At 51.6% G+C, this 16,299-nt stretch overlaps 1 protein-coding gene across 1 annotated transcript in view; it reads right to left on the minus strand.

The window, feature by feature from the left end:
* The window catches only part of c15h16orf89 (chromosome 15 C16orf89 homolog), a 143,179-nt gene that overhangs the window by 40,577 nt on the left and 86,303 nt on the right, over positions 1–16,299 (minus strand). The window contains exons 5-6 of the mRNA XM_038820879.1: positions 7,400–7,562; positions 304–405 (exon numbers count right to left, since the gene is read on the minus strand). Of these exons, the coding sequence (XP_038676807.1) occupies positions 304–405; positions 7,400–7,562 (265 nt within the window). The remainder of the gene's footprint in view (positions 1–303; positions 406–7,399; positions 7,563–16,299) is intronic.

Raw genomic sequence — 16,299 nt, forward strand, 5'->3', positions numbered from 1 at the left:
CCACCTCACACCTTTCTGCATTAAACTCCATTTTCCACCTGTCAGCCCAGCTCTGCAGCTTATCTATGTCCCTCTGTAACTTGTAACATCCTTCTGCACTGTCCACAACTCCACCGACTTTAGTGTCATCTGCAAATTTACTCACCCATCCTTCTACGCCCTCCTCCAGGTCATTTATAAAAATGACAAACAGCAACGGCCCCAAAACAGATCCTTGTGGCACACCATTAGTAAGGATTATAGGAAGGATGTACATCATCTGAAATATTGATGAATATTCACTGGTTAAAATGAATCACTCACCAGGCTTTCCAAAGCAACCCGTTGATTGCTGCCAGACCAGAATGTATTCAAGCCATCGCGCCTTGTAAAAGTCAGAAAATCCAACATGCCCACAAAGCATCACTGCAAAAGTAAGATATTTTCTCATTGGCTGTGATTTCAAACAGTGAAAGGAAGAATGCATCTAATATTTAAAATGTACTTCTCAATCTGCCTTGTAACCCTTCATGCAGACTCGAGGATCACCAACACACCAAATAACAACCCACAATCAGACAGCCAAACTGCAGAATATGCTGCACCTGAGGCACAATCAGCCTCAATCATCAAATTGTTACAGTGCAGAATGAGGCCTTTTGGCCCATCATGTTTGCACTAGCTCTCCGAATCAAATGCCATTCACACACAATATCCCTGTAAACCTGTACATTCTTGCTTTACACATAGTCTCATTGCCTCAGAAAGCCTCGACTGAACCTACCCTCACCACACTCACACCACACTCTCACCACACTCCCTCACCACACTCCCTCACCACACTCTCTCACCACACTCCCTCACCACACTCCCTCACCACACTCCCTCACCACACTCCCTCACCACACTCCCTCACCACACTCCCTCACCACACTCCCTCACCACACTCCCTCACCACACTCTCTCACCACACTGTCACCACAATCTCTCAGCACACACTCTCACCACACTGTAAACACGTTCTCTCACCACACTCACACCACAATCTCTCACCACACTCACACCACACCCTCACCACACTCCCACACCACACTCCCTCAACACACCCCCTCACCACACTCCAACACCATACTCTCTCACCACACTGTCACCACAATCTCTCACCACACACTCTCACCACACTGTAAACACATTCTCTCACCACACTCACACCACACTCTCACCACACTCTCACCACACTCCCTCACCACACCCCCTCACTACACTCACTCACCACAAGCTCTCACCACGCTCCCTCGCCACGCTCCCTCGCCACGCTCCCTCGCCACACTCCCTCGCCACACTCCCTCGCCACACTCCCTCGCCACACTCCCTCGCCACACTCCCTCGCCACACTCCCTCGCCACACTCCCTCGCCACACTCCCTCGCCACACTCCCTCGCCACACTCCCTCGCCACACTCCCTCGCCACACTCCCTCGCCACACTCCCTCACCACACTCCCTCACCACACGCTCTCACCACACTCCCTCACCACACTCCCTCACCACAAGCTCTCACCACACTCCCTCGCCACACCCCCTCGCCACACTCCCTCGCCACACTCCCTCGCCACACTCCCTCGCCACACTCCCTCGCCACACTCCCTCGCCACACTCCCTCGCCACACTCCCTCGCCACACTCCCTCGCCACACTCCCTCGCCACACTCCCTCGCCACACTGCCTCGCCACACTGCCTCGCCACACTCCCTCGCCACACTCCCTCGCCACACTCCCTCGCCACACTCCCTCGCCACACTCCCTCGCCACACTCCCTCGCCACACTCCCTCGCCACACTCCCTCGCCACACTCCCTCGCCACACTCTCGCGCCACACTCTCGCGCCACACTCTCGCGCCACACTCTCGCGCCACACTCTCTCGCCACACTCTCTCACCACACTCCCTCACCACACTCCCTCACCACACTCCCTCACCACACTCTCACCCCGTGTCAGAGGGGGCCAGTGCCAGAGCTGCTGCCCCCCAGACAGCCGAGCACTGATGGGGAGAGCAGCTCGAACACCAGCCGTCCGCCCGAGACTCAGGACACCCCGGAGCAAACGGGTTCTGGGCTCCTGGAACATCCAGTCCAAGCCACAGTGGAGATACAGTTAGAGACCCAGGGACCACAAGAGGAGATGACAGGAGGGCACCAACACCTGCAGGCCCAGGTGGAGTAGACCATCCATGTGCAGGAGTAGGGAGTGGTGCCGGTCATGCATGCCACCCAGGCCAACAGCGCACAGGTGGTGTCCTCAGTGGAGGCATTGGGGGCAACGGTGTCGGCTATGGGTCAGAGTATCCAAGGCCTGGGGCATTCTTTGCGGGCGGGGTTCGAGGCCCAGGACAGGACTGCCCTCTCACAGGCAGCCATATGCCAGAGCCCCCTGGATATTGCAGTGGCGCTCCTCAGCATGGCCCACTCATAGCAGGCCATGGCTGAGAATGCCAGCGGCATTGTCCAGGTGCTGGCCGGCGTAGTGCAGACACTGGGCGGGGTGGCCCAGACACAGAGGGAGGTGCCCCAGTCTCGGAGGGAGGTGTCACAGTCCCAGAGGGAGGTTCCCCAGTCCCAGAGGGAGGTGGCCCAGTCCCAGAGGGAGGTGGCCCAGTCCCAGAGGGGGGTGGCCCAGTCCCAGAGGGAGGTGGCCCAGTCCCAGAGGGAGGTGGCCCAGTCCCAGAGGGAGGTGGCCCAGTCCCAGAGGGAGGTGCCCCAGTCCCAGAGGTTCCCTTGTCCCAGAGGGAGGTGGCCCAGTCCCAGAGGGATGCGGCCCAGTCCCAGAGGGAGGTGGCCCAGTCCCAGAGGGAGGTGGCCCAGTCCCAGAGGGAGGTGGCCCAGACCCAGAGGGAGGTGCCCCAGTCCCAGAGGGAGGTGGCCCAGTCCCAGAGGGAGGTGGCCCAGTCCCAGAGGGAGGTGGCCCAGTCCCAGAGGGAGGTGGCCCAGTCCCAGAGGGAGGTGGCCCAGTCCCAGAGGGAGGTGGCCCAGTCCCAGAGGGAGGTGGCCGAAACCCAGGGGGATGTGCCCCAGTCCCAGAGGGAGGTGGCCCAAGCCCAGAGGGAGGTGGCCCAGTCGTAGAGGGAGGTCGCCCAGTCCCAGAAAGAGGTGGCCCTGTCCCAGAGGGAGGTGGCCCAGTCCCAGAGGGAGGTGCCCCAGTCCCAGAGGGAGGTGCCCCAGTCCCAGAGGGAGGTGGCCCAGTACCAGAGGGAGGTGGCCCAGTCCCAGAGGGAGGTGTCCCAGTCCCAGAGGGAGACGACCCAGTCCCAGAGGGAGGTGGCCCAGTCCCAGAGGGAGGTGGCCCAGTCCCAGAGGGAGGTGGCCCAGTCCCAGAGGGAGGTGGCCCAGTCCCAGAGGGAGGTGTCCCAGTCCCAGAGGGAGGTGGCCCAGTCCCAGCGGGAAGTGCCCCAGTCCCAGAGGGAGGTGTCCCAGTCCCAGAGGGAAGTGCCCCAGTCCCAGAGGGAGGAGGCCCAGTCCCAGAGGGAGGTGTCCCAGTCCCAGAGGGAAGTGCCCCAGTCCCAGAGGGAGGAGGCCCAATCCCAGAGGGAGACGACCCAGTCCCAGAGGGAGGTGGCCCAGTCCCAGAGGGAGGTGTCCCAGTCCCAGAGGGAAGTGCCCCAGTCACTGGATGATGTGGCACCGACCTTCAGGGTGGTGGCACAGTCACTTTGTGATGTGGTGCAGTCCGAGACAGAGATGGCCCACTCCCTGTGCTCCACGACCGCGACGTGCAGACCCTGGTCGAGACCAGAGCAGGCCTCCTGGACGGGCAGCGCCATGTGGCGGGGGAGCCTCAGGGCCTCCGGGAATGGCTCCACTCTCACCCCTGTCCATCGGGCACCCCGAGAGACGAGGAGGTGCTGCGGTCAGTGCCGATGATCCCGCAGGGGTCCCCCCCACCCCCCCCCTCCACCAACCCCCCCCCCCACCCCCACCCCCCCACCCCCCCACCCCCTCACCCCCCTCCACCAACCCCCCCCCACCCCCCCACCCCCCCCGCCCCCACCCCCTCACCCCCCTCCACCAACCCCCCCCCACCCCCCCACCCCCCCCCCCGCCCCCACCCCCTCACCCCCCTCCACCAACCCCCCCCCCCCCTGTCCCTGGTACATCAGGTGGGCAGTGGGCAGAAAAAGAGCAGCAAATTGCCACCTGGCACACCCAAGCAACGGCCGGGCCTATCCAGGCCGGGTCACCCCAGGAGACACAGTTGAAACCTGCCTCAGTGCTCTGTCTGATGGGTGAGGGGGTGTGCCGGTTGGTGCTGGCTGGGGGGAGTGGGGGATGAGTGCAGGCCCCATGAATGGACCGTCCTCCTCATCCTACATACCTCCCCCCGACCATCCCAAGCACCCCCGCCCTAGATATTCGACGGGACAGAGTTATGGGCTGGCCAGCTCATATGCAGTGATCACCCAGCTGGAAGGTGCAACTGTGGGTATGAGTCAGACATTCACATACGATGTGGAGCACCGGAGCTCATTGCAGAGTGGGCTGTCATCATCCTCCATCCCATGGACCAGACCCGCTGTCACTGCCAACCCAGTGCCCTCAGCTCGTAGCGCCAGAGGTATTTATAATGGAGGGGTGTGCATGCAGGTGGTATGATGGTGTGGGAGGTGAGGGGGTGTAGGTCTGGGATGGTGGTGTCCGTGCCGCTGGCCAGCAACCCCCTCCCCCCTTTTAGTCGGTGAACCGTGTCGCAATGAGGGCGCCCCGTGCGTGCTGGCCCTGGCAATAGCGTTGTGCTGCCTCCCATGCCTATCAGGGCCCATGTCCCACTCTCCCACATCCTCCTTGTCTGACGAGGCCTGCACTTCCTCCTCATCTTCCTCCTCCAGCACATCGCCCCTCTGCTGAGCTATATTATGGAGGATGCAGCAAGCCACCACGATGCAGGCGATCCTCCCAGCCTCGGACTGGAGGGCCCCTCCAAAGCGGTCCAGCCACATGAACCGCATATTCAGGATGCTGAAGCACTGCTCGATCACACCCCTGGTCGCTGTGTGGGCATTGTTGTATAGGGTCTTCACGTTGGTCTGTGGTCTCCGGATAGGCATCATCAGCCACGATCGCAGCAGCTAACACCTGTTGCCCAGAAGCCAACCCCACAGCTAGGGGTGCCCCTCGAACACGTCAGGCATTGCCGCGTGTACCAAGATGAATGAGTCATGCATGCTGCCCGGGTATCGGGCGCAGACGTATGATGCACATCTGTTGATCGCAGACCAGCTGGACATTAATCGAGAGGTAGCCCTTTCTGCTTGTGTACAGCGGTCTGTTATCCGCTGGTTCCCTTGGGCGACATGCATCCTGTCGATCACCCTCTGGACTCAGGGCATCCCGGCGACGGCAGCGAACCCCACTGTCCGGGCATCCTGGTGGGCGCGGTCCACATGGAACTGTATGTACTGGTCCGCGTGTGCATCTAGGGTGTCCGTGATGGCACGGATGCACCTGTGCGCCGAGGCCTGCGAGATCACAGACTGGTCCCCATCGCATAAACATCCAGGGTGACGGTCACCGGGAGCGGGTGTCCTCCCCCATACCCCACGGTGTAGATGTGTCATAATTTGGCAGATGTGTCTCACAGTCCCTCTGCTCATCCACAGTCTCCATCTGCATGCCCGGTCCGGCAGGTCCTCAAATGACATGCGTGCCTCCTTGGCACCTCCTCTTCCTCCTCGGCCTGTTGGGCAGCCGGCCCTCCTGCCTGTGCGGCCGCCACATTTCCCTCTGCTGCCCGCTGCGTTGCTGCAGCTTCCCCCTCCTCTCTGAGCGACCCCAGCTCAATGCAGCCACAGGGTATCTCGCAAGGTTGCAGCCATCATCATGACCAGCATTGGTTAGAGCAAATGAGGGGCTGAAAGGAGATGCAGTACTCAGCAATGGCAAGCTGAATAGGCATGGGAGGCAGGAGCACAGCAGGGAGCGGAGAAATCCTGGTGGATTAAATTGCATCTATTTCAATGCAAGAGGGCTGACAGGTATTGCTGCTGAACATAGGGCATGGATAGATACGTGGGACTGGGATATTATAGCCATAACTGATACATGGCTAGGTGAGGGAAAGGACTGGCAGCTTAATGTTCAAGGGTACAGGTGCTTTAGGCAGGACAGAGGTGGAGGAAAGAGAGGAGGGCAAGTTGCATTTTTGATTAAGGGGAGCACCACGGCAGTAGGTAGAGATGAAATAACGAAGGGAACCCAAATAGTCAACGGGAATTAGAAGAACAAATATGCAGGGAGATTGGGGAGACTTACAGGAGCAACAGAATTGTCATAGTTCGGGATTTTAATTTTCCTAACATAGTGTTGAGGCTTAGTTGAGGTAGAATTTGTTAAGAGTGTTCAGGAAAGGGCACAACTTGACCTACTCTTGGGAAATAGTGACTGAGCAATAATGGGCAAGTGACTGAGGTTGTGGTGTTCTTTGTGATTCTGTTCTCAGGATGGATGTTGTGGTGTTCACAAAGACCATAGAAGCTAAGTTCATTCTCAGAGCTAACATTTATTTACACTACTTATTAAAACTCAACCACTTATTCCTATAGTAAACAATAGTCTAGTAAGCTACACTCTACTAACACTCATCTCTACACTCTATCTATAACTGTACTATCCTCCCTATCAGTGTTCTCCCTCGCTCTCCTCCAGCTCTCTCCCAGAAGCCTGCGAGTCAGTCCTTTTTTTGTTCTGCATTTAGATCCATCTAGTAGTTAATTATAATATGACATTATGTCTTTGTATTCTGAACATTCCCATAATGTCACATCCCCCTTTCTTTGAGAAAAAAAGTTGAAATCCTTTCTAACTTTATTTTCTACATCCATGTTTGAGAAGGCTGTCATACATTTCATGCTTTAAAGTCATTTTACATTTTATAATTTCATTTTTTCAGAGTTAGTCGAGTGTTTTTACAAATTCAGTATATTAGCAGGTTTCCTTGTTCTTTTCGATCTTCTCAATGCCTATAGATCAAATATATGAGTTTATTACACATTAACACTTTCCTCATCCCTCAATATTATTGTTCAATGGTTTAGCTGAAGAAGAGCCAGTTTAAAGGTTCTTTTAAAAGGAACTAATGGGTGAATTTTAAGCCACAGTTACAACAAAGATGCTGGGCCTGATACTCCTGTCCTCCAGCGGCACGCCACTCACTAGCAGCAGGTTCTCTACTCCCGCCACTGTCAATGGCATTTGTCATTGAAGACACCCCATGCTGCCGGGAATTCCATGGATGGAGGTGCGCTGTCGATGGCAAAAGCGATTCCCAATGGCCGGAGAATTCCGGCCTAAATATAACGGAGTGACAAGCACATAATGACCCTTTGGGTCAATTTCATCTTGTCAACTTGTCTTTAAATGAAAGTTAGCTTACCGTTTTCCAGAAATAAATCCTGTTGAAAATAGGGAAAGTCATTGTTTTCAATTTCCAGATTTCTTTGCATCATATTGGAACAGAAAATCTTCTTATAGTCCTCAATAATATGGAAAGATTTGGAATCCATGTGCTGTGCTCCAAATATATTTGAGCACCCTTTCTAGAATTAAATAGAAACGCAAATCATTCAAGAAATTTAGCGACTCTATCGCTTTATTATGACCAAAGGAAGTTCATTTGTCTCATTTAAACTTTGATTTTATCCATTCAATTTCTAGCACAGCGGCCGGATTCTCCATTCCTGAAATTAAATGTTGATGAACTTCCACAACAGCAAAACGGGAGCCGCACCTGACTGATTCAACGACCATTAAGGGCCTAGCTTCGGCACCATGTGGAACGCAATAAATTCCAATGGGAAATGGTACCGGATTCACCAGGTTCCGGATTGACACTCAGGAGGCTGACAAGCTGCACCCACATATACACACTTCACTCCCCACACACGCCATCCCAGCCAACAAGCTGGCAGCAAGACACGCTGCCCCGAGATTCATCCACATGGAAATGGAGACACTGCTGGACGCCATGGAGGGTGACCCTGTACCTCAAAGTGGGAAAGAGGTTGCCAGCAGCTGCCATTCGCAGGGCCTGGGCGCAGGTGGCAAAGGTGGTCGGCACTATCGGCAACAACATCCAGTGCTGGAAAACACTGCACAAACTCCTCAGGGGGCCAGGGTGAATAGGCAACCGAACCCCCATTCCGCACCACATGGCGACACATGACTCGGTGCCCTGGCTACTGAAGCCACCAGCTACCCACCCGCTCGGCTGCATACATTGGACTGTCTCACATTGTGTGTATTCTGTTCCCTCCCTACCCCCCTCCCCCCAGAAGAAGGCTGCACACAACCGGCAGAAGCGGGACAAGACTGGAGGGAGGCCGCCAGACCTACATTCCCTCACTGTAGCACAGCAGAGGACACTGGACGTGGTCGATGGGAACGAAGAAAGGGCAGTCAGCAGGGTGGAGGATGGCATCTGGCGACGATGTGAGACCCCCGCAGAGTTGTGGCTCCCCATGCCACGTGAGTCACCTCCCCACTCCTTACCTACTGTGGAAGGGAAATTAATTTGTTAAGTGTGTTCAGGAAAGGGCACAATTTGACCTAATCTTGGGAAATAGGGCAGGGCAAGTGACTGAGGTTGTGGTGTTCTTTGTGATTCTGTTCTCAGGATGGATGTTGTGGTGTTCACAAAGACCATAGAAGCTAAGTTCATTCTCAAAGCTAACATTTATTTACACTACATATTAAAGCTCAACCACTTATTTCTACAGTAAACAATAGTCTAGTAGTCTACACTCTACTAACAAATTAATGAGTTGTCCACTTAGAAGCAGAGACTTATAAGGGCAGCACGGTAGCATGGTGGTTAGCATAAATGCTTCACAGCTCCAGGGTCCCTGGTTCGGTTCCCGGTTGGGTCACTGTCTGTGTGGAGTCTGCAGGTCCTCCCCGTGTGTGCGTGGGTTTCCTCCGGGTGCTCCGGTTTCCTCCCACAGTCCAAAGATGTGCGGGTTAGGTGGATTGGCCATGCTAAATTGCCCGTAGTGTCCTAAAAAGTAAGGTTATGGGGGGAGGGGGGAAGGGGAAGGGGGGAAGGGGAAGGGGGAGAGGGAAAGGGGAAGGGGGAGAGGGAGAGGAAAGGGGAAGGGGGAGAGGGGGAGGGGAAGGGGAAGGGGGGAAGGGGGAAGGGGGAAGGGGGGAGGGAGAGGGGGGAGGGGGGGGGGAGGGAGAGGGGGAGGGGGGGGCAGGGGGGGGGGAGAGAGGGGGGGAGGGGAGGGGGGGAGGGGAGGGGGGGGAGGGGGGAGGGGAGGGGGGAGGGGGGGAGGGGGAGGGGGAGGGGGAGGGGGGGAGGGAGGGGTAGGGGGGAGGGGGAGGGGGTAGGGGGAGGGGGAGGGAGGGGGAGGGGGAGGGGGAGGGAGGGGGAGGGGGGAGGGGGAGGGGGGAGGGGGGAGGGGGGAGGGGAGGGGGGAGGGGGAGGGGGGAGGGGGGGAGGGGGGGAGGGGGGAGGGGGGGAGGGGGGGAGGAGGGGGGGAGGGGTGGGGAGGGGGAGGGGGGAGGGGGTGAGGGGGGGGGGTTGTTGGGTTACGGGTATAGGGTGGATACGTGGGTTTGAGTAGGGTGATCATTGCTCGGCACAACATCGAGGGCCGAAGGGCCTGTTCTGTGCTGTACTGTTCTATGTTCTCAGCATGCTGGGAATATTGTCTATATTTAAACACTGCTTTTGAACGAAAATAAGTAGGTCAAGTAAACAAAATACTGCTTATTATTTTGGACTCGGCCTTATTATGATAATAAGTTGTTCTTCTGAAGGACAACAAAATGCGTACTGGAGTTGTTTTGAAACCAAGTGCAAAACATTTGTATTTCCTCTTGTGTATGTTCCAAGGTTTTATCTCTTCAAAGTTGTTTATTTCACACTATAAATGTAATGGTTTTTAACTGTTTTAGAGTGCAGGACAGACATGTCCCTGTGAAAATGAGGGATAGAAATGGCAAGATTTGGGAACCATGGATGACGGGTGGAATTGTGAGACTAGCTAAGATGAAAAAGGAAGCATACATAAGATCTCGGCGACTTAAAACTTATGAAGCTTTGGAGGAATACCGGGAAAGTAGGACAAATCTCAAACGCGCAATAAAGAGGGCTAAAAGGGGTCATGAAATATCTTTGGCTAACAGGGTTAAGGAAAATCCCAAAGCCTTTTATTTGTATATAAGGAGCAAGAGGGTAACTAGAGAAAGGATTGGCCCACTCAAAGACAAAAGAGAGAGTTTATGCGTGGAGTCAGAGGAAATGGGTGAGATTCTTAATGAGTACTTTGCATCGGTATTCACCAAGGAGAGGGACAAGACGGATGTTGAGGCTGTGGATGGATGTTTAAATACTCTAGGTCAAGTCGGCATAAGGAAGGGGGAAGTTTTGGGTATGCTAAAAGGCATTAAGGTGGACAAGTCCCCAGGTCCGGATGCAGTATCTTTGCAGCATCCTTGAGCACGGGTGAGGTCCCGGAGGACTGGAGAATTGCTAATGTTGTCCCTTTGTTTAAGAAGGGTAGCAGGGATAATCCAGGGAATTATAGACCTGTGAGCTTGACGTCACTGGTAGGCAAACTGTTGGAGAAGATACTGAGGGATAGGATCTATTCACATTTGGAAGAAAATAGACTTATCAGTGATAGGCAGCATGGTTTTGTGCAGGCAAGGTCATGTCTTACAAACCTAATAGAATTCTTTGAGGAAGTGACAAAGTTAATTGATGAGGGAAGGGCTGTAGATGTCATATCCATGGACTTCAGTAAGGCATTTGATAAAGTTTCCCATGGCAGGCTGATGGTAAAAGTGAAGTTGTATGGGGTTCAGGGTGTACTAGCTAGATGGATAAATAACTGGCTGGGCAACAGGAGACAGAGAGTAGTGGTGGGAGGTACTGTCTCAAAATGAAGAAAGGTGACTAGTGTTGTTCCACAGGGATCCGTGCTCGGACCACTGTTGTTTGTGATATACATAAATAATCTGGAGGAAGGTATAGGTGATCTGATTAGCAAGTTTTCAGATGATACTAAGATTGGTGGAGTTGCAGGTAGCGAGGAGGACTGTTAGAGAATACAGCAAAATATAGATAGATTGGAGAGTTGGGCAGAGAAATGGCAGATGGAGTTCAATTCAGGCAAATGCGAGGTGATGCATTTTGGAAGATCTAATTCAAGAGCGGACTATACGGTCAATGGAAGAGTCCTGACAAAAATTGATATAGAACATAGAACAGTACAGCACAGAACAGGCCCTTCGGCCCTCAATGTTGTGCCGAGCCATGATCACCCTACTCAACCCACATATCCATCCTATACCCGTAACCCAACATGGCCAATCCACCTAACCCGCACATCTTTGGACTGTGGGAGGAAACCGGAGCACCCGGAGGAAACCCACGCACACAGGGGGAGGACGTGCAGACTCCACACAGACAGTGACCCAGCCGGGAATCGAACCTGGGACCCTGGAGCTGTGAAGCATTTATGCTAACCACCATGCTACCCTGCTGCCCCAAGCAGAGAGATACAGAGATATCTGGGAGTTCAGGTCCATTGTACCCTGAAGGTGGCAACGCAGGTTGATAGAGTGGTCAAGAAGGCATACAGCATGCTTGCCTTCATTGGACAGGGTATTGAGTACAAGAATCGGCAGGTCATGTTACAGTTGTATATGACTTAGGTTAGGCCACATTTGGAATGCTGTGTGCAGTTCTGGTTGCCACATTACCAGAAAAATGTGGATGCTTTAGAGAGGGTGCAGAGAAGGTTCACCAGGATATTGCCTGGTATGGAGGGTGCTAGCTATGAAGAAAGGTTGAGTAGATTAGGATTATTTTCGTTGGAAAGACGGAGGTTGAGGGGGGACCTGATTGAGGTCTACAAAATTATGAGAGGTATGGACAGGGTGGATAGCAACAAGCTTTTTCCAAGATTACAGGGGGTCACGATTTCAAGGTGGGAGGGAGAAAGTTTAAGGGAGATGTGCGTGGAAAGTTTTTTACGCAGAGGGTGGTGAGTGCCTGGAACGCTTTGCCAGCGGAGGTGGTAGAGGCGGGCACGATAGCATAATTTAAGATGCATCTCGACAGATATATGAACGGGCAGGGAACAGAGGGAAGTAGATCCTTGGAAAATAGGCGACAGGTTTAGATAAAGGATCTGGATCGGCACAGGCCGAAAGGCCTTTTCCTGTCCTGTAATTTTCTTTGTTCTTTGTATAATTCAGAGTACTGTGGAATGGACACTTAGCCGGACTAGGGGCCTCTCCGCAAATCTTTGTATAAATACATTTCCTGAATTGAAGCCGCAAAGAATTTTTCTTCATTATAATTTCCACGACAAATTGGCGTAATCTTCGCAGGTTCCCTAATTTAACGGGACATGAACCACGGACGGACCCTCAAAATGGGACTCTCTCAGCTGAAGGGAAGAGAGCCATAGTGCGACCCCAGCTGAAATGGGGGGGGGGGGGGGTGCAGTGCTCGGCAGCCTTAATTACTGGCCGGTGACTCATGCTAGGATGAGTTATCTTAATTAATAAACTAACGATAGCTGCATGGGATGAAAAAAGGTGCCTTAGAGACTAAATTAAAAAAAAAAGACTTTGAGGTTCGTGAAAGGATAAACACCAGTGTGCGCTCCCTGTAGTAGTTGTAAATGATTTCCACGGCCATTGTTATTATTATATATATATGTTCTAAAGTATTTTGCAGAAGGATGAATGAGCAATAAACCTAACTCCCCCTCACAGGTCATCCTGAAGCCTTGGTAAAGACATCCGGAGCGAGAAAGAAGGTGAACTCCTTAAAGAAGACGGGCAAGGAAGTCAATACGAGTAAGAAAATGAAAAGAAACAATCGTAAAGCAATGGAATGAGGTAGGAAAACCTATATGTCCCGCATAGGAATTAAAAGGAATGACCCCCCCTCTCAAAAAAAAAGCAGGGGAGTAAAAGTAAATAGAAGATTAAGGTAAAAGCTTTACAGATGGGTCCTGTCTAAAAGGGAATTCAGATTTGTCTGCAGCCGTGAGATAAGGCTAACGGTTAACTGTGATATTTGTGAGCTGTAAGAATCTGTGTGTTTTGTTTGTTTTATGTGGATATTTGAAAGACCTTTCCCCAATTAATTTCAGTCAAAACATGAAGTACTAAGTGGGTTGTATTTTTGTTGTTGTCTGATAGTGTGCGTTTGAGATTATAATTTAAGTGATTTATGTTGAGATTTCTGTGAAGCACTGAAACATCGGAAATTAAAATCAGTTTAAAAGAAAGAAAATGCCTTTACGTACAAAAGTAATTGAACAAAATAAGTTTTTAGATCACGTGAAGAGACGCAAATGGCATCATTCCAAGTTCTCCGCTCACTCCCCGCCCCCTTAGGTTCTGTAGAAAATTTAACCATTTCAGCAGACAGTTGACCTTTTCTGAATTGACAAGGAAAAATATGCGTCTCTAAGAATAGCTAATGCGTATATAATCAATCATTGGAAATTGACTTAAATGTGTGGTATTTATAGCCCCCTCCCAGGGGTTGTTTTGCTGCTTCTAAATACTCTTATGGTGCATCTTGGCCAGCTTTGAAGGATGGGATTGCAGTCCCACCCGGCATAAATGGGGGCTGGGTTCCCAATAATGATAATCATTTGAATGAAGGAAATGAGTCCCTCGAACACTGGTTAGCAAATAGAGGGAAAGAGGCTATCATGCAAGGGGACAAGAAGCATAGTGACATAGGGGAAGTGACAAATTTGTGGCCAGATTTTTAAATTGTTGGGACAAACAAGCTGGTGTTTCATTGGAGGAAAATGGACCTTTGGCTGTTCAGGCATTGCTGAATTGCATGCTGCCAGAGTATGCACAAAGTTACAAATTGATTAATCTCACGTGGCAAACATTGCCTTGGACACTCCTTGGTAAACATGAACTGAGAAGGACTGTTTGTGACCCCCAAAAATCAAAAGCCTAAAGTCACAGGGCAGTTCTACCAAGGAAAGAGGGGGAAGGGTCGTAGTCAGCAGACAAGCAGAGGGAGAGGAGGTTATAATGGAGGAGGTAGAGGCAGAGGACAATGGCAGCTTAAGGTTAACCCTTACAGTACCAATGTTAAAAAAAAACTGCAGGAAGTCTTACAAAATGTTAATGACCCTTAGGCACAGCTATTAAAACACCTGATAGAGTTCAGCCGAGAGAATATAGTGACCCATTGCATGGCTTGGTATGCTCATGAGGATGAGCACGCATACAATTTACAAGCGCAATGTCACTTAGGAAAGGAGACATCATTGCATGTCACCCCTTTTTCTTTTTCGGGGTTGTGGGATTAGGAATGTTAGTACATGGGTCCCTCTGACCCATAGTCAGAGGGACCTTTTTATGATGGGCTTAACTTCAGAACCCTATTTAACATTGGCCGTCAGACATAGCGCTAAGGCAAAGCAAATAGGAGAACTGATCAAAGAGGCCAAAAGAAAAAAAGTAATACATGGGATTGATATTGAAATAGACAGACAAGACTTCCGATGGCGGCTATGAAGGAGTAAGTCGCACATTTGCTGGCTCCCGGCTGTGGTAGGACTTTTGGACCTTTCCCCCGATTTTTTAACAGACATGAATTGTAAAACGGATGTTAGTGGCAATTCTCCAATGAATTCCCACTTTGGTGCATGGAGAAAAGGACTAGATGTGTTCGTAAGGGCAGAAACAAAAAGACAGAGAAGACTTGGGCTGTAGTTGCAACAGGAGACAGCATGGCGGAAGGAGCAGCTGCTGCAAGTCCTCCAGAAGGAGAGCTTTGCTACGCAGAAACGGGACCGCTTGGACCCGATAAAAATGCTGATTGAGCGGTTGGAGCTCAGATTGGACGCCCAGGATCGGGCAATCCAGAAGGTGGAGAAGGTGCTGGCTGAGCAGGAGGAACATCAGACTGCGGTGGAGCTGGAGGTGGGGATGCTGAGGGACCAGCAGAAGAAGCTCCTGGGGAAGGTGGACGAACTAGAAAATAGGTCCTGCCAGCAGAACCTAAGAATTATCGGGCTCCCGGAGGGGTCTGAAGGAACGGATGGTGGGGCATACATAAGAACTAGGAGCAGGAGTAGGTCATCTGGCCCCTCAGGCCTGCTCCGCCATTCAATGAGATCATGGCTGATCTTTTGTGGACTCAGCTCCACCTTCCTGCCCGTACACCATAACCCTATATTCCTTTATTCTTCAGAAAACTATCTATCTCTATCTTAAAAACGTTTAACGAAGGAGCCTCAACTGCTTCACTGAGCAAGAAATTCCATAGATTCACAATCCTTTGGGTGAAGAAGTTCCTCCTAAATTCAGTCCTAAATCTACTTGCACTTATTTTGAGGCTATGCCCCCTGCTTCTGCTTTCACCCGCCAGTGGAAACAACCTGCCCGCATCTATCCAATCTATTCCCTTCATAATTTTATATGTTTCTATAAGATCCCCTTTCATCCTTCTAAATTCCAATGAGTACAGTCCCAGTCTACTCAACCTCTCCTCCTAATCCAACCCCTTCAGCTCTGGGATTAACCTAGTGAATCTCCTCTGCACATCCTCCAGTGCCAGTACATCCTTTCTCAGTCTCCTTTCTAAGGAGACCAAAACTGAACACAATACTCCAGGTGTGGCCTCACTAACACCAAAAACAATTGCATCATAACCTCCCTAGGCTTAAACTCCATCCCTCTAGCAATGAAGGATAAAATTCCATTTGCCTTCTTATTCACCTGTTGCACCTGTAAACAACTTTTTGTGACTCATGCACTAGCACACCCTGGTCTCTGCACAGCAGCATGTTTTAATATTTTATCATTTAAATAATAATTCCTTTTGCTGTTATTCCTACCAAAATGGATAACCTCACATTTGTCAACATTGGATTCCATCTGCCAGACCCTAGCCCATTCACTTTACCTATCCAAATCCCTCTGCAGACTTCCAGTATCCTCTGCACTCTGCTTTAACCACTCATCTTAGTGTCGTCTGTAAACTTGGACACATTGCACTTGGTCCCCAACTCCAAATCATCTGTGTAAATTGTGAACAATTGTGGGCCCAACACTGATCCCTGAGGGACACCACTAGCTACTGATTGCCAACAGAGAAACACCCATTAATCCAATTGTTTGCTTTCTATTAATTAACCAATCCCCTTTCCATGCTACTACTTTACCTTTAATGCCATGCATCTTTATCTTATGCAGCAACCTTTTGTGTGGCACCTTGTGAAAGGCTTTCTGGAAATCCAGATATACCACATCCATTGGCTCCCCATTATCTAC

The sequence above is a fragment of the Scyliorhinus canicula genome, chromosome 15, assembly GCF_902713615.1.
Source record: "Scyliorhinus canicula chromosome 15, sScyCan1.1, whole genome shotgun sequence".
NCBI lineage: Eukaryota > Metazoa > Chordata > Chondrichthyes > Carcharhiniformes > Scyliorhinidae > Scyliorhinus > Scyliorhinus canicula.